Source organism: Thalassophryne amazonica, chromosome 5 (genome assembly GCF_902500255.1).
Source record: "Thalassophryne amazonica chromosome 5, fThaAma1.1, whole genome shotgun sequence".
Classification (NCBI taxonomy): Eukaryota; Metazoa; Chordata; class Actinopteri; order Batrachoidiformes; family Batrachoididae; genus Thalassophryne; species Thalassophryne amazonica.
In genome coordinates, this window is record NC_047107.1 from 27,567,542 (window position 1) to 27,594,708 (window position 27,167).

Below are 27,167 nucleotides of genomic sequence, written 5' to 3' on the forward strand. Positions count from 1 at the left end.
GATGTTGGCATAGCCTTAGAGGTTTGCTGGTCTAGTCACACACTCCCGGTCTTGGTAGATTTATGGAAGAAAAATTATAAGGTGTCTTTGAAAAATGAGCTGGAGCTAATAAGGCAGGTTGGGGCAGATACACAATGAAAAATGTACATCCCAGTTTTCGTGGTGGGTTTGTAGATTAGGCATAAAATCCAACACATGTATATCCAACAGGTAGAGGTGAAAGATGTTTCACATTTCTAAGCAATTCCACATCTGTCTGCATTTGTTGACAATAAACACAATGGTTTGTTACAATAATATGAGATCTGATTATTTAACTGTATCACTCCTCCATGCTGTTTCTGACGTATAGGTCCGTGACCATGTGTGGACCATCATCATGGAATCTGTAGTGCCTTCTGACAAAGGAAACTACACCTGTGTAGTAGAAAACCAGTATGGCAGCATCAATCACACCTACCAGCTTGATGTAGTGGGTAAGTGTGTCCTTGTATTTAGCTTGTTTCATGCTGATAGTAAAAATTCAGTCCTTTAGGCTGCTCCTGTAGCGATTTGTAGCTGAGACAATTAAAAAAAAAAGAAAAAAAAAAAACAGGATGCAGGCAGCCAGGACAATGAGAAATGTGTAGGGAAAAAAAAAACATGCCGCTTTAATTATTCAGGTGAACATACGAATACAACCAAACCAGGTGCAGGGACGCAAATAAAAAAGTGTACAACAATAAACTCAGGGCTGAGAATACATAGGAGGTGCAGAGCAGCGGATAAAACTACAGACGGCTGAAAACAAAGTTTAGGAATAATCGAACATGGTGTACTTACAAAAACAGTGATCACGGATGAGAGCAATGAGAACAACACAGAACAACTTCATCAAATGACTGGCAACCCAACAGACGAGTGTGGCTAAAATCAAAACAACTGAGTGACAGGTGCAATAATCAGGGCAGACAACCAAAGGAACACAAGGTGACTAAACAGACATCAACAAGTACGAGGAAAATAAAACCGTATCAGGAAACAAAACCTGAGACAAAAAGACATTAAGTACACAGAATGCAAAAACAACCGTAAACACACAAGCAAAGATAAACCACCCAACCAATAATCAAATAAGTGTGCAAAACTACATCAGAGCATACACGCAGAAAATCAAAACGGAACTCAAACACACCCATGGCGACGTGGACCAGGGGCACACAGAGAGACACACACACACACACACCAAACTCAGAGACGAAGCAGAGGAACATGTAACACATGCGCACACCAGACTTTGACCCGTTTTCATTCAGGGTCGCCACATCAGATTCAAGGTGGATCTGCATGTTGATTTAGCACATTTTTGCTGGATGCCCTTCCTGATGCAACTCCACATTACATGGAGAAATGTGGCAGGGGTGGGGTTTGAACCAGGAGCCTTCTGCACTGAAACCAAGCGCACTAACCACTAGGCCACCACCCGTGTTGTTTCATGCTGATAGTATAGTACTGAATTTAAGTTCAAGTTTTTTCAGCTTATCTCTTTTTTCCAACATTCCGAAATCCGACATTGATCTGCATGTTTAATTGGGACAAGTAATGGGGAATAGATATATTTGAACCTTGGACGTTCTGCTTTGGAAACAACCACTCTATCTACTTTGCCACCACGGTGCCCACAGTCCTGAATTTTAAGTACAGAATACAATAAAACTTGCCTAAATTGTCATTGTATAAATCAGATATTTGCACTCACCGGACAAAAGCAAAAGTCCCATTGCTTTTGTATGGTTTTCCGTGTAATAAACACTGTATATAACAGATTTTGTATAACGTATTTTTACCGATTGCAATGCATTCGGACTGCAGTGTCCAGTAACAGAGGTATGAAATGAAGTTCAGCACGCACACTCAACAATTTAAGGAAAGTGGGTACCATATTTTACAAACCCGGTGTCACCGACCAAACTGTCCCCCCTGAAAATCAGTCTGCCTTTTGCTTCTGCGCATGCGTCATTAGCCGCAGTACACGGAATAAAACCTTGTTTCTGCTTAAAACTGCACTCCAGTCATCATCTGTCTCAGCAACAGATATCTAAAGCTTTTGTACAACAATCATTTCCACATAAATTCAGCATTATTTAATCATAAAAGACAGCTGAAGCGATCAGAGCGCTAGCCGATGCGTTCACAGCGCGTCAGTCATTTCAAAGCCTCACGGAATTTTGCGCAGTTTCTGATTAAAAAAAACAAAAAAACAAATGGCCTTGTTTTTGCTTAAAACTGACATAACTGACTGCAATAATTTAAGAGGTTTTACCCTTATCATCTAATGGTTAATAATCCCATTAATCCATTTGATTGCATTGGGTGAAGAGACTCCGTCTCAGACGTGCTGCTGTGGTCCAAAATGACACATGCGCAGATGCAAAAGGCAGACCGATTATTAGGGTGGACCGTTCGGTCTGCGACACCAGGCTTTATTTTTTTCAAACCATGCTCAGACCTGGTGCCTAAACAAGGCACATGCATATTTACATAAAGCTGCTTGCTTCCTACACTGTAATATGGTGTTACGTTTCACACATGGCCCTGGGTGTGGCAAACCAAAGCCGCATTAGATCAGAGCCCTCTGCGTGGCCAGGAACCTGTGCACCTGCTAAATGACAGAGACCACAAGGACTGTGATTTTTCACTTTTCTGGTTTCACTTTTTCCTCTCCCATCATATTTTGAAAGTTTTTGCAGTGCGTGCACGATTACATTTCAGTCATATCAAAATTCATAGGACTTCCATGCTAACGCCACCGTGTCCATTTTTTTTTCAGAACGCTCTCCACACAGGCCAATTCTGCAGGCTGGTCTGCCAGCTAATCGGACCGCTGTGGTGGGCAGTGATGTGGAGTTTGAGTGCAAAGTGTTTAGTGATCCTCAGCCGCATATTCAGTGGCTGAAGCATATTGAGGTTAACGGGAGCCGTGTTGGTCCTGACGGGTTACCATACGTCCGTGTTCTCAAGGTAGGAGTTCACTTTGACAAGTGCTGCAGCTCGATCTGTATTAAATCACTCATATAAGACACATCTTAATCACTTGAGTTTTTAAAAATTGAAGTGAACACTTTTCTGGAACTGAGGCACATTATTTTTATTCTTGTCAGTTGTTTTATTGAATCCACAATATTGAGTGTGAAAGAGGGCCAAAGTGCACCAAAAACTACATTTTTTAAAATCTCTTTTATAAGTCAAAATAATAGCCTATGTGTCTTTGTTAATTTTGTTTACCAGTGTTTTTCTTGACTGTTTATTTATTGTTGTTGCATGTTGCACATGACTTGTTTTTATTTCCAGCATTCTGGTGTTAATAGCTCGGATACTCAGGTGCTGACCCTCTACAATGTGACTGAAGAGGAGAGCGGAGAATATATATGTAAAGTGTCCAATTATATAGGAGAGGCCAATCAGTCAGCCTGGCTGACAGTCACCAGATATGATTCCACAGGTAACCACCACGCAGGTGTGCAGGACAAGGCTGTCAGGACCGTCTGGAAAATTTGGGCCATTTACCTCGAGACAACCTCAGCTGTTTCTCTCCTCCCTCTGTTTCTCCCTCCCTCTCTTCTGCTTCAGTGCTCTTGAGTGTAAATGACACTATGGAAAATTCCCAGCAGAACGTTGAATGTGTGTAGTGTCAGGTTTATGTTGGACCCCTTCTCACTACTGCCCCATGCCTGTGCTCTGCCTTCCTAATATAGGCCTTTCTTGCCATTGTCTTCTATTATTCTCGCTCTTTTGCCCTTCAAAGTCCTTAAAGGCCGTGCTTTTGGTATTTTCCAGCTTTCTCACTCACCCGTCTTTCACAGGCCTCCTGTTATTTGTCCACTACGTACATAGTTTGCCAAAGTGAGAGTGAAATTGTTGTATGCGACAGTTGGACTGTGCCCTGTTCTGCTGTGGAGTTTTCCATGTTACTCATCTCGTGCATGTAGAGATGAGACTAAAGTATTCAATGTGGTGATGGGATGACCCATTCAGGGGTTCAGCAGTGCAGAATCTAGCTAACCAGTTCCCCACTAACAGAGACTGGAGGGTTGTTCCTGGCGGAATACTTTCCAGGAGTTCCCGGTGTTGTTTTTGGTGGGGAAGGTGATAAGGGATCGTGGAGGAAAACACTCCTCCATCTCTTTTTTCTTTCAGAAACCTTTACTCATGGTTCCTTTTTCCCTCTTGGGCCTCTTGTTGGGTCTGCTTCCTTTATTTTATAGACCGCTGGCCTTAACACCACGGACAAAGAAATGGAAGTCCTCCAACTGAGAAATGTGTCTTTTGATGACGCTGGGGAGTACACCTGCTTGGCGGGCAATTCTATCGGGTTCTCTCATCACTCTGCATGGTTGACCGTTTTTGAAGGTATCAGTGGTTCTATCTCTCTCTGAATTTCCTTCTCCTATCTGTGTCCCTCACTCTAGCCTGGTTGTCCACGATCCACATTTCACAGAATAGGATCTGGTCTGACTCTAGTTCTGTTGAAAAATGTGTGAGGAAGCCAGAGCGGGTTATTTGTTCAAAGTCTCTCTTTGTGTGTTCTCGTCATGGCTCCTGCTCCATCTAAACCTTCTTGATGGGAGAGTATGAGCCATGCTCTGATGTATCTCAAAAGAAATCTAAGAATGCCAAACAGTCTGTCTGCTGACTCAGACATTATCTCCAATAAGATGCCAACAAAATTACACCAGTCATGTTTTAATTTACAGTTTTTAATTGTACTGTGTGTGTGTGTCACATACTCATGGTTGTTTGGCAGCTCTGGTCAGATTTCACTTTGAACTCTTTACTATTCTTTTCTTTAATTGGTGTTTACATTTGATTTGATGGAAAGCGGATTTCCTTTGACAAGCGCTACGACTGACATGTATCCCCGATGTCATTTCCTGCTGTGATGCACAGTGCCTGGCTTTGATAATTGGCTCACTATCGTGGCTCTGTCTCATTCCTGAGAGGTGTCCAATTATCAAGCTGCTTGTCAGCTACTTCACACAAGTGCAGCTCACTTGTGTTGCTGGTGTTGGTTACAGGTACAACGGGTACACTGCAGTCAGCGTGACATCCTTGGTTTTGGATGAAGATATGGCAGTTATTCAACATCTGGTGCCCCCACCCATTGGACTTCATATGAACCATGTGCAATCATACAAACAAAAACTTGGGAAATTTGGAGAAAGTGGAGAAGAGCTATAGGAATCACTCTGTCCATCTCTGTCTTGTAAGCACAATAGTTTGTGGCTTTCGATGAAACTTAACACAATGGTAGTACACCACATAAATGTGTGGATAAAAGAAAATAATTCTGGTCTGAATTTTTGGTGGAAGATGTGTGTTTTTAATATTTCATATTTGTTGGTTATACACAGTGGTGGGCACAGTTCCGCTAACCACTAATTATCGAAGATAATGTTTTCATTATTGGATTAGCTTTTCAGATAACTTTGAAAACTGTCAGTGACCAATTATCTTCCGATAAGTTTTGGTCTGATAAATTTTTAGACGACTAACATTTTTGCAGACGTAGCTTTTTGTAATAGAAGTGAAGTTCTATCCTCTATAAATAGAGAAGAACTGGTTCCAGAAAGAAACTGCTCTATCCTCTGCAGGCAAAGGAGAACTGGTCATGGAAAAGAAAAAAAAAAACCTCATTTCTTTTGACCCCACACTAATACGCTGGCAATAGCACCAAAGTCATCCAGAGGCATACAGTTTTAACTTATGGTTAAAATTTTAACCAAACTAATTTTGGGCAAGTTATTTAAATTGTCACGTCTAAAGTTTTATAAAGTGAAAATATCTGATATATGTTTTTAGTTTTAAAGTAATGCACTAATTTTGAAGGTTTTAGTGTGGACATGGTGTGTGCGCAGTGCATTATGGGTAAAAGTTCACGACAGAAGAAATGCATTTGAGATGCACTGATCAGGCTCCACACGGACAACAGCTTTAAACTCTTTGTATATTGTGCCTAAAACACTTGTGAATATTGTTTGTTGTATGTTAAAATGCCAGAAGAACCCGAGGTTGCTTTTCCAAAAGCCGAAAAGTCTGTTAAATTGTGATTCAGGCTGATTGATATAACCGGCGTCAAAATGCATCGAGCACAACAATCAAGACCTCTGCCTCATCGCGGGACCACTGTATCCTGTCAGGGTAGATGACGCTTTCCTACAGCAGGGGGCAGAGCACACAAAGACAAGCGCTGGCTCATTGGCTGTTTGGGTTTGTGATCGCCATTGGCTCTGTCAGAAGCTTTGGCGATGTTTAAACTCAAAATCAGCTTCTTAGTAGCTGAGAGCATATGGGAGGCAAAACTTAGTTATCAGTTATCTGTAGCTTCCGATACGTTTTTAGGCAGTTTATCGGTTTAGCATTAAAAAAAGATAACTTTTCAGTTAGCTGATTAGCAGTTATCAAAGCTAACTTTTTGGTTAGCTGTGCCCACCACTGGTTATATGTATAACTGGCCATGCTGAGCTCTTTAATATAGAGGTTTATTAATCCATATATTTGATCACAAAAGATTTAATACTGATAATTGTGTCATCTAATCCTGGAGCTACATTCACTCTTTGGCAGAGAAACCTCTGCTCAGTTCTTGAACACATGTGGGTTTTTATCTAGTGACGTACTTGGCCAACAACCCACTCCAATGTAGACTCCTTGTCTTTAATTTTCATACTAAATTTAGAAGTCACTTTGTGGAGACCCACTGAATACGATGCAGGCCAAAATTCACTAACAATTATTTTCACTGGTCACAGATTAATTTTCCTGGAGGCTCCTAAGGTGCTGCAACCTCTTTACTTAATGCAAAAAAGAGTGGAAAATCACTTCCTTTAAAAAAAAAATGCATGAAAGAATAGAAAGTTCTTTAAAAACATGTTTAAAATGTTTACAAAGGCTGTAAAATGTATAAATGCACAGACCAGTGGATTTCAAATTGTGGTAGAGTGACCCCCGCCTCAAAGAACAAATGAATAGCTGTGCCCCCCCCCCCCCCCCCCCCCCCCCCCCGGACACACACACACACACAATTTCAATATCTTTGTTTTTTTCATTCTTTTATACATCTTAAACACATTTTAAAGTATTTGTGTATTATTAAGGATCTGTCTATGCATTTACACATTTTACAGCCTTTATAAAAATTGCTTTAAAACATGTTTTAAAGAACTTTCTTCTATTTTTATGTTTTTAACATCGTTTTTTAAAAACATTTAAACATCTTTGTGTGTTTTTAAACGTCTTTGGCATAACTAACATGTTTTAACATAAATAATAAGGGATGGGTATTGATAAGATGTTATCTGTCGATGCCATTATTGATTCTGCTTATCAATCCGATTCCTTATCAATACCTCCTGTGAATTTTCTGTGTGTGTAGGCTTTACAGGTTTTCAATGTCAATAACATTTTTTTGGGTCTTACAGTAAATAAATATGAAATTGGTCACTGGATCCTCAACCTCTGGACATAAATAAAAATAAACAAAATCTGTAGTTTTTCTCAAAAGCATTTCCTTTCAGAAACATAACTCCATACCTCTGAGCTGAGCTCTTGCAGCCGGCTGTGCCGCACTTCAGCATCAATGTAATTCATAAAAAGAACGCAGGGCGTCTCATTTTGGGAGGAAAAAAATGTTTTAGTGTGTGTGTTACCTTTGGAAAGATGTCATTTGATTTAAACAGTGATTCGCGTTGAAGTTATTAATTCTGGCCGGACTCTAACTTGACTCGGCGACGCAGCGTTTGAAGCTGTGCGAAAGGAATGGAGGACGTTTCTTGTTTCTTACCTGCAACAAGACAAGAGTCCCAGTTAGTGACTTTAATCCACACAAAAGTGACTAACGATTGACATTTTTAAATGTCTTTGAAAGGGGTTAAGAAGCGGACTTGTCGCTTCTGAAAAGCAGCGAAGTAATGGACCAACGAAGTGGCAGGTCAGAGCACTGCTTCGTTGTTTCAAGTTTCAAAGTGGAGCATTATGGAAGTGGTTAATTTCAGACCCGCTGCAGGGTGTGCAGTCAATGTAAAGAAATGATCATTTTCCAGATAAAACACCCTCAAAAACAACGGCCGCTCTGAAGAACCAATAAGGGGCTTGATAAGCAAAAAGGCAGTTGGTGTCGGTGGATGGAATCATTAATGATTTTCAGAAAGAACCAGTGCCCTGCCTGAAGACGTTTGAAATTCACTGGCATAGACAGTTCCTTAAAAATGCACAAAAATGTGTTTAAGATGTGTAAAATAATAAAAAGAAACACATGAAGATAATGAAATTGTGTGTATGTATGTTGGGCAGGCGCGGGGGGTGCAGCTATTCATTTGTTCTCTGGGGGGGCCTCATTCTCCCACACTTTGAAAACCCCTGGTCTAGTCTAGTCATTCAGTCTAGGGCAGCAGAGGCTGTTTGGATTTATCATGCTCCATTCAGGTTAATACACAAATACTTTCTCTGCTCACTAATTTCAGTGCAACTTTGCATCAAGATTTACACAGTTATTAATTTCAAAGCAAGTCACCATGATAATAAATCTGTATCTTCACTCTGTTATGTAAACAGTGCAATTAATCCATGGTTCATATGTGTGCCAAACTCTGGGGAGGGACTTTTGCAGTACACCAGACAGAAATGCAAACTTTTATTTGGCTTTGAAAGGTATTTTGTGTGCATTTTAATGTTTTTGGTATCTGTTTGAAAATAGTGTTGTTGGAAACTTCAACCAAAAAATTTAGATATGGAACGTTTACAACTCTTTTAGAAACTTTATCATTTGTGTACCGTGTCACATCCCAAGCCAAGGTAAGCGCTGGACGATAATTTTAGCTAACGTTTGTGACTGATATCCCCCTGTTATTGGTGTTATTGGGCTTTGGTGTTATTAGGTGGGAGGAAAAAACATCTGATTTTGGGCAGCTCCTTTTAATGTTTTTTTTTTTCCATTTTATTTTAACTGCGTAGTCATTTTGATTTTACGTTAGAATGAATGTTTATTACCAGGCCACTGTTTGAGATGCCAACACCATCACACAAACTTTTAAAACTGTATTAGAAGATGAATCAGGAAAGAAAGCAATAGTTAGTTTTAGATCTACTATATAATCAGATACAGTATAATGTAAATCACAAACTGTTTTTCGTTATAATTTGTACAACAAAAATCATAGCCTTTGCACTCGATGCTTACTGAATTACTAAAATTAATTTGAAATTTGGCTTTTGTAATGTAAATCTGTAGAACATCTACATTGTGTCAGTTTTCATAACTATAGACTTTGGTTCACTTGTTTGCCATAACTGTATCCCAGCAGTTCTAACATGCATTTGTACACAAGTGCAACTGTTACATTAGAAACTAGACTCACACTGTTCTTCAAAGAAGTGATTACTGTACCAAAAAAGAAGCTTCTCCCTTTCAAATGCTCCGGTTCTTGAACACAGATGTTTTTTGTTTGTGTAAGCCAGCTGCTCTGTGTATTTTACATATTCATGTTTGGGGTGAATGGGAGTGACCCATCTCTGGGATGATTTGAATTAATTCCTGTCAAGTTGATCCTTCATCCCATTTCCTGTTGCCTCCTGCATTCCTCCTTCTAGCTGTCCCACACTATCCTTCAGCCAATCACACCTACTTGGAGGTGGTCATCTACTGTGTGGGCTTCTTTTTCATTGCTGTGATGGTGGCCACTGCCGTTATCATCAAAATTCGCAGTTCTTCCAAGAAGAGTGACTTTAACGGTCAGCTGGCTGTCCACAAGTTGGCCAAAAGCATCCCTCTGCGCAAGCAGGTAACAGAAAGTAGATAGGGGGTTTGGAATATTTATACTTTTTTTTTCTTTTCTCTCTGCATCCAGTTTAATGTTTAAACTCAAAACTTTAGGATTTCAGCACATTTGCAAACTTATGATTATAGTTTGTATTAAAATACTTAACACTAATGCAGTCATGGAGTTTTCAGGTTCATTATGGATCATTATGGTCTAATACATCAGGTAGGTATACTGTAGCAATTCACCAAGTCATTATACCTCATTTACCTCCTGCTTCATGACATATTTTATGGTCTCTTTGCAATCCTCTTGAGAACTTCAGCAGTGGCGTCTAGTTTTATAATTTTCTTTGGGCACTTTTTCCTAAATCAGTTCATGTTAGCTGTGCCTGTGTCACTTTGAGAGAGTAATGTCAGGCTTCTTCACCATAGGTGTCTGTGGATTCCAGCTCCTCTGTGCACTCGGGAGTGATGCTGGTTCGTCCTTCACGTCTGTCTTCCAGTGGCTCTCCAATGCTTTCAGGTGTATCTGAGTATGAACTACCACAGGATCCCCGCTGGGAGCTTTCCCGGGACAGGTATGTCCTGCAGTGGACCTCAAGTAGTTGCCTTAAGTTTGGAAATGTAACTTCACAATGGGAAAGTCCCTGATAGGAAATCATTAGCCAGCTAGGGAAACTACAGTTGCAAGTGGAGTAAATGATTAGAATTTTGTTTAGGTGAAACCAGAGTAGAACATTGAAATACTTTCACCATTGCCGAACAGGTTCTGGATTGAGAAACTAATTTGTGCTACTTCGTGTTGCAGCACCCCTTTAAACCAAATTACAGTGGCAAAGATGGAAGTGCTTTTGTTCATGACATTTGTAGTTTTAACTAAAATGCGAGTTTCTACAATAATCTATATTATAATAGCCAAGTGGCTTCTGTGCGTGCGTGTTTGGCTTCGATCATGGTGAAACTAGGGACAACACACATTTGCCATTTGGTATGCTTATGTATTTTGGGTCAAGGATGAATTTTGCAAAAACGGAAAGTTGATGGAACTAATAATTTTGGAGAAATTAGTAATATTGCCTAACAACAGTGAACAATGGCTCTTGTGCTGCAGTACACCATAGGAGTTTGTGGTTTTAAATGTTATTGTGGTTCATGTTAGTTTAACAGTGCTGTTAGTGTTATTTATTTTTGTGTTTTGTAGTTCAATTGGTTTAGTCAGTTAAGTGTTGTGTTGCCATTACGATGGGTGAGAAGTATATTGTGTTGTCTTCCGCCACTGTCTCTGTTTGTGGGAGTGTAAAAAAAAAAAATCTGCTTGTGGCAGAATGTAGAAAAGACCAAAAGCTCTGCCTGCGTGTGTGTGTAACTTTGATCACGGACAAACTGGGAGAGCTGACATTTGCCATTTGGTATGCTTATGTATTTTGGGTCAAGGATGAACACCACCAAAATAGAACATTGATAGGACAATTTTTTTTTTTAGCTATTAGGTAACAACACTGAACAATTGATGTTGCTAATTACATTCTGGACTCACATGCCATTCCAGCAAGGGGCAGTAAATCATAGTTATATTAAGTGTGCGATTTTTGTTTATGCTGCTTTTACACATAGGCAAGACGTGTTACGAATGTCATATTTGCGTCATTCTTGGCACACTCCTGACATTCTTAACTTGACTTAACGCATCTGAATAGCTTTCTTAATAGTGCGTGTTGGTGCGTGATATTCGTGGAGCATGTTTTTGACTGTCAAAAAAATCTTCCGCGAATGTCACACACCACCCTCATTTTGCCTCGTCGTGGAGGGCGCAACTGAGTGTGTTGATCTGTCTTCATGAGTGGTGATCCTTAATAGAGCATGACAGCGTTCTTGTCTGACGTGCGCACAATTAAACCCTGCTGCACCGCATTCAGTTTCATTGCTGCAGTATGCTGAAGAAGGATGGTGACGTCAAGTTGGTTGAAAGTTTCGTTCCAATGCTCCTCAGCGCGCTCCTGCAGGTGTCCACCTGCTGCGTGTGCCTGATGTTTGGGAAAACGAGCGAGATGAAGCCACGTGGAGCCACACATCTGGCTCTCTCCATCTCCTCCTTCACTCTGCGCCACTCCATGGCACAGAGCCCAACTAAGCATGCAATCACAAAGTTCTTCTGCTGTGGATTAATCTGGATTTTGAGGAGCAAACTGGAGCGATCTGAATTGTTCAGCAACTGACGACAACAACTGGTTGAATATGGGGTGTGTGGAGACAATTCGCCTCATTCACAATGTGACAGATCTTAACGATGCGCTGTTACACGCGATAGCGCGCAACAACACGGAACATTATTCTTGACTGTGCACAATGGTTCCTGATAATTCTCCAGCAACACGTGCCATTAATTGTAATGCGTGGTAACAGGTTGCAGCAGTTCCTGAGGACACCTGACGCCTCTGCCTCAAATCATCACATTCATGATCAGCGGCCAAGAATGTATACTTTGTGGCATTCGTGACTTGTCGTTATGTGTAAACGCAGCATTAGTATGTTCAGTGGTAAGTACATAATATAATTGTAAATACTTTAAAAATACATGGATGACACAGTGAAAACACTTATTTCCATTGTGGTCCATTTAAAATGAAATTACAAAATAGCAGTAATAATACTGATGATGATGATAATGGCGTGTATAAAGAACAACCTAAACAATTTATTAAATACATTAAAACATAAAAACAATTTACGTAATTAATAGGAAACTAGAGCGTTGCCCACGGGCTCTGGATTGGGTAGTGTTTATAAAATAGGTAGCTGACATTTTTCAAGGGTGCTAGCTATCATATTACAGGGTAACATATGTTATATGCCATTGAATCCAATGTATGTCAACATTGTTTGACCTTTACTGTAGATACCAAACATTCAGCACGGTCAAACCTATTCCATTTATTAATCCTATTAGCTCAACCAATAATTTGCATCACTTTCTTACCAGAATTGGAGTAACTTTAACCTTTGATCACTGTACAAACTGAAAGTGACCTTTGTCACAATTTTTGCTATTTTTACCCCATAACTCCATAGAATTCAGTCATAGATAGTCCAAGCTATACCTTTTTGGAATAATGTGGTATAGTTACATCCACCAAGGACAGTAAAATCATCAGCATTTATTTGTGTGTGTCTGTCTGTGTGTCTGTCTGTTAGCGGGATTACGTCAGAACTACTACAAAGATTTTGATGGAATTTTCATGACTGATAGATATTAGGCCAAGGAAGAGCCCATTAAATTTTGGAGTTGATCCGAATTCTGGATCAGAGTTCACTTAAAATATGCTTTGAAGGATTACGTCAAAACTACTGCACAGATTTTGGCAAAAGTTTCACCATAGATAGATATTAGGCCATGGAAGACTCCATTAAATTTTGGAGGTGATTCTGGATCAAGATTTTACTTTGTATAGGCTTTGAAGGATTACGTCAAAACTACTTCACTGATTCTCACCAAAGTTGCACAGATGGCTATTAGGACATTGAAGACTCTGCTGAATTTAGGAGGTGTTCTGGATCTGGATTGGTGGACATCAGAAATCTGATTGCTCTTGTTTTTAATATGGCTGCCTATTTAAAATTCAAGTGGACACCCTGCCTTTTCAAAAGAGTAATGTCTAAGGTGTATTTGTGCCAGATTTGGTGCTTGCATCACCATTTGAACAATTTTTTTTTTCAGTTATCCGCTGCACTATAGGCCCTATTGATGTCTGAAGAGGTCCCATCATATGGGGAAAAAAAGATCCATTAGTTCAGGCACTGATGGGCTGTTGCCGCATACCACCCTTTTGAATCACTGATTTAGGATATTTTATTTATTTTACATTTCAATTCTAGTGTTGAATATTCTTGAGAATTAAGTGTATTGCTTATTGCGAGGATGTACTTGCATTTTTATGCAGTACTATAGCAATGGCATAAAATGGTCTTACGTGACTGGTGCTTAGAACTTCTTTCCGGATTTGAGAGAGTTTAATCACAAATGAACATATGACTTAACTAAGACTAATTGCAATTTAGAAATTGAAAATGCATCTCCTATCTGTTCTTCATAAATATGAGGATAAATCCTTGAATGGCACTCACCAGATGACCTACTGAACCAATGGTTTGCTCCTTTTTTCTCTCACAAAATCCTGTCAGAACCAGGTGAAGAGTCCGAACTTTCTGTCAGTACCTTCATCTGTGTGTCATGTCAAGATCAAGTGTGATGTCTCTGTATACATTTACATCAGTCAGCAAGTCGACTGGAGGACCTGTTTGAATATTGAAGTTCACCCACTGTTATCAACTTTCTCTTCCACCCCAAACAGACTGGTTCTTGGGAAGCCCCTAGGTGAAGGCTGTTTCGGTCAGGTTGTGATGGGAGAAGTTCTGGGTCTTGACAAAGAGAAACCAAACCGTGTGACAAAGGTTGCAGTCAAAATGCTGAAATGTAAGATATCCTCTTTTTTTTTTAAAGTATCTTTTTTGTTATGTTGCATTGTGTTGGCATGTACCAACACAAATGTGTGTTTCTGAATGTCATTAGTTCAAGTGGAAACATCTTTAGATCATAGATTTTTTTTTTTTTTTTTTTTTTTCCCCCCCCTAAGCCCAGGTGCCAGTCAAACTCCATAACATCAGAAATGGTGAACACACATTCAGATGCATCTAGCATTGGGTCTCAGCCACTGTACAAAAAGAACAGCAGAGTAAAAATTTATGAGAACGGTTAACATCAAATATATGACTGTGTTCATTAATTATGATACGTAGGGTGGGAGGGGAGGCTGTGTTTATTGCCTCGAGCTTTATCAGTGTAATTCCCTGAGGACTACTCCCTACAGTAAGCCTCAGCCTAACTTTGTCTGTGGAAGTGAACAAGCTGGTCTGTTTGCGTGGATGAACTGATTATTGCACAGCCTTTTTCTGGACTTTGCTCTTGCTGAACCCTAATGTGAGTTACTTTCCTTCCACTCCAGCTGATGCTACAGAGAAAGACCTGTCTGACCTGATTTCAGAGATGGAGATGATGAAGATCATTGGAAAGCACAAGAACATCATTAATCTACTGGGCGCCTGTACACAGGATGGTAGGTTACAGACAGACAGGGGACCCTCTGCTGGCCCGCTTCAGCCATACCCCCCCCCCCCCACCCCCCCCCCCCCCCCCCACACACACACACACACACGCACACATTGTTGTCACTGATCACGGTGTTGAACGCCATGAATAAATGATTCTGACAACGCCTTCTGACCTCGCAGTTTGACTTGACCATGGTTGCTGCCATTTCTCTCGCATCATTCCAGATGAAGCCAGACAGTGATCATCAGCCTCTATTATGAGGAAAAACTCTGTTAACCTTGTGGTGCACAACTGTTCTGTTCACTCTGTTAGAAACACATTTAGAAACTGCTTTGATATTAAAATGCATCCAAAGTAGGGATACAGCAATCCAACTTATTAGGGGTCCAAAGCCCCAAAGGGGTGAAGACCCCTATTGTAATTGCTCAGATTATTCTTTACCTCCACCAACAAAATTGGGTGGAGGTTATGTTTTCACCTGTTTGCTTCATTTTGTCTGCGAACAGCTGGTAACATTTTTGAACAGCTTGTAACCCACAATTTTTCATATGTTATGACATTTTTCCTGAATATTTAAATCCTGATATGCAAGAACTGATTAAATTTTCAAGGTCAAAGGTCAAAGCCAGGAAAAATCCCTATCCTCTAACACTGAAACAATTTTCAAAAATAAAACAAGCACCAAATTTGACACAAATATTCCTTAGACATTACTCTATAGTAAAAGCACGTTAGCCACCTAAATTTTTAATAGGCAGCCAGGTAGGGGTCAATTGATTATTCGAATATTCGCTCGAGTTAGACGAGGGCGAATATCTGTCATTTTGGGCGACTGGGCGTGAACGTCGGGCCTCTGAAAATGCATACCGCCCTCCAAAAGCATGTTATTGTATTATTATTTGTGTGATCACAAAGATTCCAAAAAGGTATAGTTTGGACTATCTTTGACTGAATGTTATGGGGTAAACAGCAAGAATGTGACAAATGTCAATTTCAGTTTGTACAGGGGACAAAAGTTGAAAGTTGCTCCACTTTTAGCAAAAAGTGGTGCAAATGGTTGAACTAATAGGGTTAATAAATTGAATAGTTTTGACTCTGTTAAATGCTTGGTCTGCAAGGTAAAGGTCAAACAGTGTTGACATCCATTGGATTATGTGAATAACTAAGCATGACACAGGGTGCAAACTATTCCTTTTTAAAACCCTATCATTTCAACCAATAATTTGCATCACATTTCACAATATTTGGAGCATCTTCTACTTCTGACCCCTGTACAAACAAAAGCTGACTTTTGTTACCATTCCTGCTGTTTTTACCCCATAACTCCATAACATTCAGTCACAGATTGTCCAAACTATGCCTTTTTGGAATATTTATGTTCAGACCAATAATAATTCAATAACATGCTTTTGGAGGGCGAATATCAGTCATTTTGGGTGACTGGCCATGAACGGAGGGACTCAGAAAATGCATACCGCACGACAACACCATGTTATTTGCATTACTATAAATTTACTGAGATACACAACATGTAACGCGTACATAAAAAAGTTGGCTCACTTAACTTTTGTCATGTTGGCTGGCGCACGCTGCTGTCCAAATTCGGCAGTGCGTCCTCATCAAGCTGGCTACTTTGGCTGCGCTGTTCATTGTCATACTCTTCATGAGAAAATCATCTGAAATATCCATATTGGGACCAACACACACACTTCTGCGGACAGGATTTTTTTTTCCTTTGCAGACAGTTCTTAGGCTGTGCGCTATGACATCATATGTTTATGCACAGCGGGCGGATATAGCCAGGTAGCGTCACCGTAAATCTACGATACCGACTTAGCAATGCCTCGCTAAAGTGATAATAATGTGGTATAACTTTGAATATGATTGGAACATTTTTAAATTTTGACCCCTGTGTAATTCTTCAATTGACCCCCACCTGGCTGCCTATTGAAAATTCAAGTGGATACTCAGTTTTTTCAAAAGGGTAATGTTTAAGGAATATTTGTGCCAACTTTGGTGCTTGTATCACCATTTGAAGCATTCCTCTGTAAATATTCTGTTATCTGCTGCACTATGTTGGCTGTCAAAGTTGAGTGAGTGTTGCCTAATTCACGAAGTCTGGTCTAGCTCATGAAGAAATTATTCTTTTGAGGTCAACCTTGAGGGACATGATCATAATAGGCTTCTTCAAAAACTGATACCACTACAACCACTGCAATAGACGTTTGGCAATAATGACTGAACTCTATATCATAAAATCGCAGTTCTTTTTTTTCTTTTTTTTTTTTTTTTCTTTTTTTCTTTTTTTTGTGGTGTTCCTACATCCATTTTGTGGCTTTGCAGCAATTTTTAAATATTTCTACTCTTTACTAGTACAATTCTTTGCTCAGAGACTATGAGCATGATAGCAATGAAACTTGTGTTGCTTCCCCAAGGCACCCACTACTCTGAGAAACCACATGATGGCACTATACTAACCACATTTACCATTTGGCTAATTACTCCTTAGCCTTAACACATAGAATCAACGTTTTTTGGCATCTACTTTCTTTTGAGTGCCCTGCAGTTAAGAACACTGGCAATGCCGACTTTTGCCTTGGACATTTTCTGCGATTTTGAATTGTTTGTGGGGTTTTTTGCTGTGTAATTATTGGTTCTGATTGTATATTGTGTGATGTCTGTTGTCATACATGTCATCCCTCAGTTTCATAGGATTCAATTTGATGTGTTGATAAGTTGACTTCTTTTTGTCTTTATATCTGACTTACAGGTCCTTTGTATGTGATTGTTGAATACGCATCTAAAGGCAACTTGCGAGAGTATTTGCGAGCTCGACGCCCACCGGGTATGGAGTACTGCTACAACCCTGACCAGGTTCCAGTGGAGAACATGTCAATAAAAGACCTGGTGTCCTGTGCCTACCAGGTAGCCCGAGGCATGGAGTATCTGGCTTCTAAGAAGGTAAGAATGATGTAACCAGGAATCTGCTCATCTGATCAAAATTCAGCTGAACACCCAGTGCAATCCTATATTAAAATTACAAACATTCAGTGTAGCAGGTGTACATGGGTCAAATGCATCTGGCCAAAATCAGATACTTAAAAAGCAGCCGCTGAGGTCTAAGTGCACTTTTTGTCACATTTCTGTTCATAGAACGGAGACCAAACATTGCAGAGACTTCATTCAACCACTTCCCAAAACTACAAATTCTCATCTGTAAAATGGACTTCTCCTCTAGACAAAATCTGAGACTCACAGCCAATCCTATAGGCTGGAGAAGGTCACATGGTGTATCTCTGCTGTCTGCTTGCTCTACTCTGGGTACAGCATCTGTTAGTGGCAAATCCTCAATGAAACGCGCCAGTAAAGGCTCATAAATGCTGAAAGAAATGGTTCTGTTGGCTTGAAAACACTTCATTTTTATTTAGTCTTGGAAAAAAAGAAAATCATTGTGGAAAACACATTGATCTTTTTCATATATTGCACTACTTTTTTGACTTGAAGACTTTGATAAAAACCATTTCTAACATCAAAACAGTTTCCCCACATGAATAAAAATGTAAAGTTAAGAGTTTAAGAATTTCTAAAAGCACATTTCATATTTTTAAGGCCAAATGCCTGGTCTCCAAATTTGATTGCAAAGTTTGCACATTAGTTGAACACCTTGCTCATTGGTAGCCTAATCCAGCTCACCCAGAATGTCATCTAGTGGTGTCTTTTGTGTGTGTGTGTGTGTGTGTGTGTGTGTGTGTGTGTGTGTGTGTGTGTGTGTGTGTGTGTGTGTGTGTGTGTGTGTGTGTGTGTGTGTGTGTGTGTGTGTGTGTGTGTGTGTGTGTGTGTGTGTGTGTGTATATATATATATATATATATATATATATATATATATTTTCCCATAACAATTCAGTTCACAGAATCTAGAATTTCTGGTTCTTGTTGAATGTCATCATTTGATTTTCAAACTATGGAATATTTTATGTTCTGCTGAGCTTCACTGAACCTTGTTTGTTTCTCCTGTCAGTTTCTCTTCTGTTGTCTTATGTTGCGGCCAGCTGTTAATAAAACTTTCAACACAGCCTTCTCACACATCAGAATAGACTACAGGACTTTCTATGCGCTGTTTTGTTCCAGTTCTTCATAAAAAAATTTTTTGTTGTTATGATGTCTTTTCTCACGCCACCACTCTCCTTGTCTGTTACAGTGCATTTTGTAGTTAATACACTGATCTTGATGACAAAGTATTAGTATCTCATGACAGATGATGAACAAGTAAAATTTCTGGATGTGGATCTGATGCAGTGAAATATACATTGTAACAGATGTTACTGGAGCTACTGTATTTGTAGAAATAGAGCTGCAGAATCCAATTTAATTTGTGCAGACCACATACATGACTGACACCTTGAATCCCACCTTGCGCCACCAAGTCTAGTAAAGTCTGAGAGCATGCAGTGGTGCCACAGTTCACCGCATCCACAACGCCACAGAACTGTCTTTATTCCTGGATCGTAACCACCCAGGCAGACAACCGGTCTGTCCCCACATCTCTGAAGTATCCATCTATTTGTGGGTGTCCCCTTGACCTTCTGCAGCTACTGGGGCACTCAGCACCGAGGTACCTGCGTGCTGGATCATGCACAGAGAAATGCATCACATGGCCAAAATGTTGTAGCTGATGGTCCCTACAGTGCAAGTGATACTCCTCATCTTAGTTTCCCTAATCACTGTGTTACGCTATGACTGATGGAGCAACAAAATTAGTTGCGTATTCAAATATTTTGTCCATTGGCAAATTTGTCAGTCTCCCATGAAGTTGGGGCGCTAATGGACAGATGACATCACATTTCCATGGAGATCTGCACTGAGCAGAATGATTTTCCCGGTTTATAGGCATATATGCTGGAATTGAGCAGTTTACCATGGCCTGAATGCATGACACCACTGTTTGTCACTGTTTGTTCATGAAGGCATCAAACAACCTCACCACGCCTCTATGCTGAGAGAGAGAGGGAGCACTGTCTTATTCTTCAAGATGTGGAGCTGCACTCCATGTTGTTGCTGTGTCAGTCATTTCTCTGCTTGTGCTGGTGCTTTGGCTAATCAGAAGCCCAGAATGAAGCATCAGGCAGCCACAGGATAAGTAAAAATATAACCAAAGGACAAAACGGCAAACAAACATGCAGGCCGCGAGAAAGCTCTATGCCTGATCTTCGCTCAGTCTTGAACATGCACAAGACTTTCTGATTAACTTTACAGGCCTCAGCTGACAACAAACTCATTTTGTGGATGGAAAAAGGACTTTTATACATAATAATATAACACAATAATGTATTTTGTACTTGGAGTATTCTCATACGTTTCTTTGATCAAAGTGTGACTGGGGCTTAAGTAATCAGTTGTTTGACACAAAGTCATTCCCGTTGTACCCAAGGATCCTCCAAACAGACCAAGCACCAAAGACATTCAGTCATCACCTTTGGTCACTAGTTGGTGTCCCAAGTCTCACAGCCAGATGGTAAGAGGGGAAGCACCACAATCCAAAAGACGTGGACCTCTGTTCTGCAAAACATGTCTGCATCGTCAAACCACCGTTTGCCCCTCTTGTGTTACGATATGGTGCTGTATAAATATATCAAATTGAAATGAAATAAGGATGGAAGTTTTTGAAGTCTTTTTTTTTTTTTTTTGCAGTGCATCCATAGAGATCTTGCTGCTCGTAATGTTTTGGTTACTGAGGACAGCGTGATGAAAATTGCTGACTTTGGTCTGGCCAGAGATATCCATCACATTGATTACTATAAGAAAACCACCAATGTGAGTAACCTGATCACACTTTATATTAACAGCTGTGCACACAGAGATAAACCACGACGATCACTCCTTCTGTACAGGGTCGTTTACCAGTAAAGTGGATGGCTCCCGAGGCCCTGTTCGACCGGATATACACACACCAAAGTGATGTGTGAGTGTCACACTTTCATTGTTACAATACATTCATGACAGGTAAAAACACGCACACAAAATATTTAAAGAAATGCCAAACACTCTTGTTTTGTTTCCGTCTTCAGCTGGTCATTTGGGGTGCTGCTGTGGGAGATCTTCACACTGGGAGGCTCCCCGTACCCCGGTGTCCCTGTGGAAGAGCTATTTAAGCTGCTGAAGGAAGGCCATCGCATGGACAAACCCTCCACGTGCACTCACGAGCTGTAAGGAAACAATACATGGCATTGTTAGGCCCCTTTTAAACTCTTTTCAGTAGATCAAAACAGTGGTTACTGAGCAAACTCCAATGCACAATTTGTGTCACTTGGTGCACATACTGGCTGCAGGATGGCGAGCTGTAGCAGGGAAGCTAACCTGATTGACAACTACAGCACTGAATAGCTGCACGTCAAAGCTCCTTTCATACAATGACAATTAATGAAAATAACTTGAATCATTTTCATCCAATTTGGACCAAACCTAGTGGGGAAAAAAGTCATCTGATTGTGAGTAAAATCAGATCAAATTAATCTAAATGTGTGATATATATTTGAATGGCTATTTTGTGGAATTGGTTAAATACTCCTATGGTTACTATTGAACACTAATATATAGGTATGTATCACTTTTCTATTGGTCACATGATGTTTGACCTTGAAATGTTATAACTGTTTAGCAGAGTGTGGAGCCAATATGGATTATATGTATTGGGAAGACTTTGTGTTGGTCACTGATTTTGGTTGAGGTTTGGACAGAATTGATCAGATGTTAAGGGCACACAAAACCATATATTACGTGTGTTGCTGAATCACAAAGAATTACCAGTAATTTGCACAACTTTGTGTCAAACATGCAAGACACAGGTGTTGCACTCTGAGTACCCCTTCTTGTTGTTGCATAAGCACAAGAGCTTGCCCACTTGTAGGATTTACATTGCAACCGGAAAGTATTGATGGCAGTTTACTTTTTCGACATTTTGACAGCCTTACTCCAAAATGATATAAATTAATTTTTTTCACTCAAAATTGTACTCACAACTCCCCCATCGGCCCATAATGACAACATGGAAAGTTTTTTTTTTTGCAAATTTATTAAAAATAAAAAACTAAGAAATGTACAGTGAGGAAAATAAGTATTTGAACACCCTGCAATTTTGCAAGTTCTCCTACTTAGAAATCATGGAGGGGTCTGAAATTTTCATCTTAGGTGCATGTCCACTCTGAGAGACATAAAAAAAAAAACTGGAAATCACAATGTATGATTTTTTTTTTTTTTTTTTTTTTTTTTTTAATTGTGTATTACTGCTGCAAATAAGTATTTCAACACCTGTGAAAATCAGTGTTAATATTTGGTACAGTAGCCTTTGCAATTACAGAGGTCAAATGTTTCCTGTAGTTTTTCACCAGGTTTGCACACACTGCAGCAGGGATTTTGGTCCACTCCTCCATACAGATCTTCTCCAAATCTTTCAGGTTTGGAGTTTCAGCTCCCTCCAAAGATTTTCTGTTGAGTCTGGAGTCTGGCCAGGCCACTCCAGGACCTTGAAATGCTTCTTACGGAGCCCCTCCTTCATTGCCCTGGCTGTGTGTTTGGGGTCATTGTCATGCTGGAAGACCATGTCTTCAATACTCTTACTGAGGGAAGGAGGATGTTTGACAAAATCTCGCAATACATGACCCCATCCATCCTCCCTTCAATACGGTGCAGTCGTCCTGTCCCCTTTGCAGAAGAGCACCCCCAGAGTATGATGTTTCCACCCCCATGCTTCACGGTTGGGATGGTTTTCTTGGGGTTGTTCTCATTTAAACATGGTAAGTGGAGTTGATTCCAAAAAGTTCTATTCTGGTCTCATCTGACCACATGACCTTCTCCCATGCCTCCTCCTTTCTCAGAATCACCCTTACCCCACAAAGTGAGATCTTGCATGGAATCCCAGACCGAGGGAGATTGACAGTCATCTAGTCATCTTCCACTTTCTAATAAATAATCATAACAGTTGTTGTCTTCTACCAAGCTGCTTGCCTGTCGTCCTGTAGTCCATCCCAGCCTTGTGCAGGTCTACAGTTTTGTCCCTGGTGTCCTTAGACAGCGCTTTGGTCTTGGCTATGGTGGACAGGTTGGAGTGTGATTGATTGAGTGTGTGAACAGGTGTTTTTTATACAGGTAACAAGTTCAAACAGGTGCAATTAATACATGCACCTAAGATGAAAATTTCAGACCCCTCCATGATTTCTAAGTGGGAGAACTTGCAAAATTGCAGGGTGTTCAAATACTTATTTTCCTCACTGTACATACATATTCACACCCTTTGCTCAATATTTTGTTGATGCACCTGTGGCAGCAATTACAGCCTCAAGTCTTCTTGAATATGATGCCACAAGCTTGGTGCACCTATCTTTGGGCAGTTTTGCCCATTACGCTTTGCAGCACCTCTTAAGTTCCATCAGGTTGGATGGGGAGCATCGGTGCGCAGCCATTTTCAGATATGTTTGATTGGATTCAGCTCTGGGCTCTGACTGGGCCACTCACGGACATTCACAGAGTTGTCCTGAAGCTGCTCCTTTGATATCTTGGCTGTGTGCTTAGGGTCATTGTCCTGCTGAAAGATGAGTCGTCACTCCAGTTTGAGATCAAGAGCGCTCTGGAGCAGGTTTTCATCCCGGATGTCTCTGTACATTGCTGCATTCATCTTTCCCTCAATCCTGACTAGTCTCCCAGTTCCTGCTGCTGAAAAACATCTTCACAGCATGATGCTGCCACCACCATGTTTCACTGTAGGGACGGTGCCTGGTTTCCTCCAAACATGACGCCTGGCATTCACGCCAAAGAGTTCAATCTTTGTTTCATCAGACCAGAGAATTTTGTTTCTCATGGTCTTAGAGTCCTTCAGGTGCCTTTTGGCAAACTCCAGACAGGCTGTCATGTGCATTTTACTAAGGAGTGGCTTCCATCTGACCACTCTACCATACAGGCCTGATTGGTGGATAGCTGCATAGATGGTTGTCCTTATGGAAGGTTCTCCTCTCTTCACAGAGGAAGAGAGAACTGTAGATCTAACAGAGTGATAGTCGGTTTCTTGGTCACCTCCCTGACTAAGGCCCTTCTCCCCTGATAGCTTCGTTTAGATGGGCGGCCAGTTCTAGTAAGAGTCCTGGTAGATCCGAATTTCTTCCAATACAGATCATGAAGGCCACTATGCTCATTGGGACCTTCAAAGCAGCAGAAATGTTTCTGTACTCTTCCCCAGATTTGTGCCTTGAGACAATCCTTCATCCACTTTGGAATAAGGCTGTAAAGATAACAAAATGTGGAAATAGTGAATACTTTCCGGATGCACCATACAGTCTGAAGATATGGGGAGCTGATCAGCATGGCTGAGCTCTGATTGCTAACCTTTTACACATGGTTGGTGGGCTTATGTGCAGTTTTCACAACATGACTGCAAAATGTTTGGTTATAAGAATCTTAAGATGGACAGAAGCACTGTAATTATACTATCTTCTCTGCAGTTATATGATGATGAGGGACTGCTGGCATGCTGTGCCTTCTCAGAGGCCCACATTCAAGCAGCTGGTTGAAGATCTGGATCGCTCTCTGGCCATGACATCTAATCAGGTCAGTTTCACCACATAGCAGATCAGCACTCACCAAAGGTTCACCTAAGAGGTATGCATCACTTACGCATAGCCTCAAAGGAAAATATATACCCAGGGCTGGGCAATGTGTCAAAATATGTAATATTTTTCATTATTGATCAGTATTGATATTTATCACAATATATAATTAAATAATGGTGCCAGCTTAACAAGTATCCTGTTAATGACTGAAACCTGAAGAAAACAGTGGGTTTAATTGAGTAAGTTTCAGAAGTTATAAACAAAAATAGAACAGAAACATTAAATGTGTAAACATGCTTTATCTACTTTAACATCTTGTCAAAATTACTATATATGTCAAATTTAATAAAAAAAAAAGGAAAACAAAATCTGAGTAGAATCAGTGGCTCCTAAATACAATTGTATTAAATTGCTGAGTGTCGTCTTATCAGTATTTTGTAGAACAAACAAAAATCTGTTGATGGCAGCAGTACGAGGAGGAAGTCTAAAGTTCTGTGTCCATTTTACCATTTTGTAAACCTGCTTATTGTTTTTTTATGCATTTAGGAATATTTGGAGCTGTCTGTACCGATGGACCATTATTCCCCCAACTACCCCGATACCCGCAGTTCCACCTGCTCCTCTGGTGAGGACTCTGTTTTCTCCCACGATGCCGGTGCTGAGGAGCCCTGCTTGCCAAAGTTCCCTCCCCACTCCAACGGGGCAGCCATTAAGAAACGCTGATACCTCATCCTCATCCGGACATGTTTTTTCTGCTCCTGCCTCATGGGGTCGGACTCTTCCCCACAATCCCAGAGATGAAGCTAAAAACACTGGTGCTCTGTGAGAACTTGTTGGACTACAGGAACTGAAGAGTGCAACAGGTTTCTTGGTTACCAGCAGCGGCGCAGCTTCAGTGTTTATGGGGCACTTTGTATATTTGGTGGGTGGCAGGATAAACGCAGACTCCCACTCTTCTCTCCATTTTGGGCATTCCACGGGTTAACAGAAACAAAAAGACTGTTGTGAAACTTTTGTTTCATCTCATCCGTTGTCGTTTCATCGCAGCATTCCACTTTTCAGACCAAATCCAGAGAAAATACCCCAGAGGACATACCTATGTCACTCACCGTTTCCGTGTAAATAGAGCTACAAAGTTATAAATATGAATATATATATATATATTTCCATGGTACTCTTTTTATTTTTAACACCCTAATATTTTTGTGTACTACAATACTTTTTGTTTGATCTGTTTTGAATATAATCTGTAGAGTGTTAATCATGGACAGTTTTCTTGCTTTATCGCAGTACTTTCCAGATTTGACTATAACAGTTTACTGCCTAATCATTTTTTTGGGGGAGGGGGGGTGGCATACTTTTTGTTTTACTTTGACATAAAAATGCTTTGTATGACACAACTTGCAATACCATGTAAGCTGGTGTCTGAGGTTTCACACATTTTGTGAAAATGTGTGCGAGTGTGTGAATCTGCGTGTGACAGCGTGTGTGTAGCGTTTTATCAGATCTCATCAAAGCTTGAGTGTTGATTAATTGGAGGACAGTCATGTGTAAATATGTCTGGTTTGTAATCAGATTTCTTGAGTCACGTGCACTTGCAGCATGCGTGCTTTCCATGTGATGAACTTATCTTTACTGTAAATGCTTTAACAGGAGTTCACCTGCTGTCGAGTAACTTCTGATGAAGGATTGCAGGATATTTGTATGTCATCGTAAAAGGATTACATTAAATAAAATGCTATTGGAAAAGCTTTCAGTGTTAGAACGGAGATCAATAAACAGGTCTATAAATACCAGGATTTTCTTGGTGGTGGTGTAAATCAAGTTTACAGAGTTGGAACAATGGCTACTTCAATCTCTTGGCCATTAGCACAGGTTGCTGTGGGCTGATTAGATACGATAATCTGCTGCTGACATCAGAAGAAATAGTGGGTGGTGCAGAGAGCCACAGCCGGCTGTAAACATATGATTTATGGACAGCGTGAGTGGCTGGTCCGGCTGGTGCTACCCTTCCATCCATCAGGCTGTGTGTGGCTCTGGCTTCCTGCCATTGGCTGATGCATCACCTGGACTTCAGTCTCCATGCAACAGGCTAAAATAAGCATCAAGTCTTTCTAAAGGTGCGGCGCTTACAGCTGAGGTCAAAGCCGTTATCCTCTAGTACTCGCTTTGTTCCAGAAGAGGTTTAGGAGCAGTGTGCGCTCCACGGTGAAGGGGAAGGCACTGCGATGATGTGATTACAAAAGATGTTGTGGAGCATATCACCACCAAGATCTGTCCTTTCTTGGTGAGTGGCCACCTTCAGATTTCCACATGCCCTTCCCGGGATCCAGACGAGCTCTGTTTTAGGAGAGATGTTATCCACTCCTGGAAACGGGCAGTCGTAAAAGGATGGTGGGTGCGCTGTGCTTGAGGTGATGATGAAGGGCTGTTTTTAAAAACAGAAGCAGCAGCAGAAGGCTTGCTTTATAACCAGCTAATGGTGCTGGGGTGCCATTAGGTGGAGGGTGTAATCACACCTAACAGATGGCACAGGAAGAGTTTGGAAAAGTCAGCTGCAGCAGCAATGAGAGACTTGATGCTCTGCTGGTAGATGTGATTTTTGAAGAGAAGCACTCCGTATTGATGGTTTTACTGTGAAAGCTAACGTCTTTGTTATGGCTGGGAA

The 27,167-nt window shown here is 40.6% G+C and overlaps 1 protein-coding gene across 5 annotated transcripts in view; it reads left to right on the forward strand.

The window, feature by feature from the left end:
• The window catches only part of LOC117510226 (fibroblast growth factor receptor 1-A-like), a 119,206-nt gene extending 92,954 nt beyond the window's left edge, over window positions 1-26,252 (forward strand). The window contains exons 6-18 of one of the 5 annotated variants that reach the window (XM_034169854.1): window positions 353-476; window positions 2,810-3,000; window positions 3,331-3,481; window positions 9,625-9,815; window positions 10,229-10,374; window positions 14,146-14,267; window positions 14,797-14,907; window positions 17,674-17,864; window positions 20,592-20,714; window positions 20,792-20,862; window positions 20,969-21,106; window positions 24,392-24,497; window positions 25,046-25,222. In XM_034169854.1, coding sequence (XP_034025745.1) covers window positions 353-476; window positions 2,810-3,000; window positions 3,331-3,481; window positions 9,625-9,815; window positions 10,229-10,374; window positions 14,146-14,267; window positions 14,797-14,907; window positions 17,674-17,864; window positions 20,592-20,714; window positions 20,792-20,862; window positions 20,969-21,106; window positions 24,392-24,497; window positions 25,046-25,222 — 1,842 coding nt within the window. Of the gene's footprint in view, window positions 1-352; window positions 477-2,809; window positions 3,001-3,330; window positions 3,482-4,244; window positions 4,390-9,624; window positions 9,822-10,228; window positions 10,375-14,145; window positions 14,268-14,796; window positions 14,908-17,673; window positions 17,865-20,591; window positions 20,715-20,791; window positions 20,863-20,968; window positions 21,107-24,391; window positions 24,498-25,045 lie in introns of all 5 variants that reach the window. The other 4 variants (XM_034169852.1, XM_034169855.1, XM_034169853.1 and 1 more) reach the window with 4 other exon arrangements.
• Window positions 26,253-27,167: the final 915 nt, after the last annotated feature.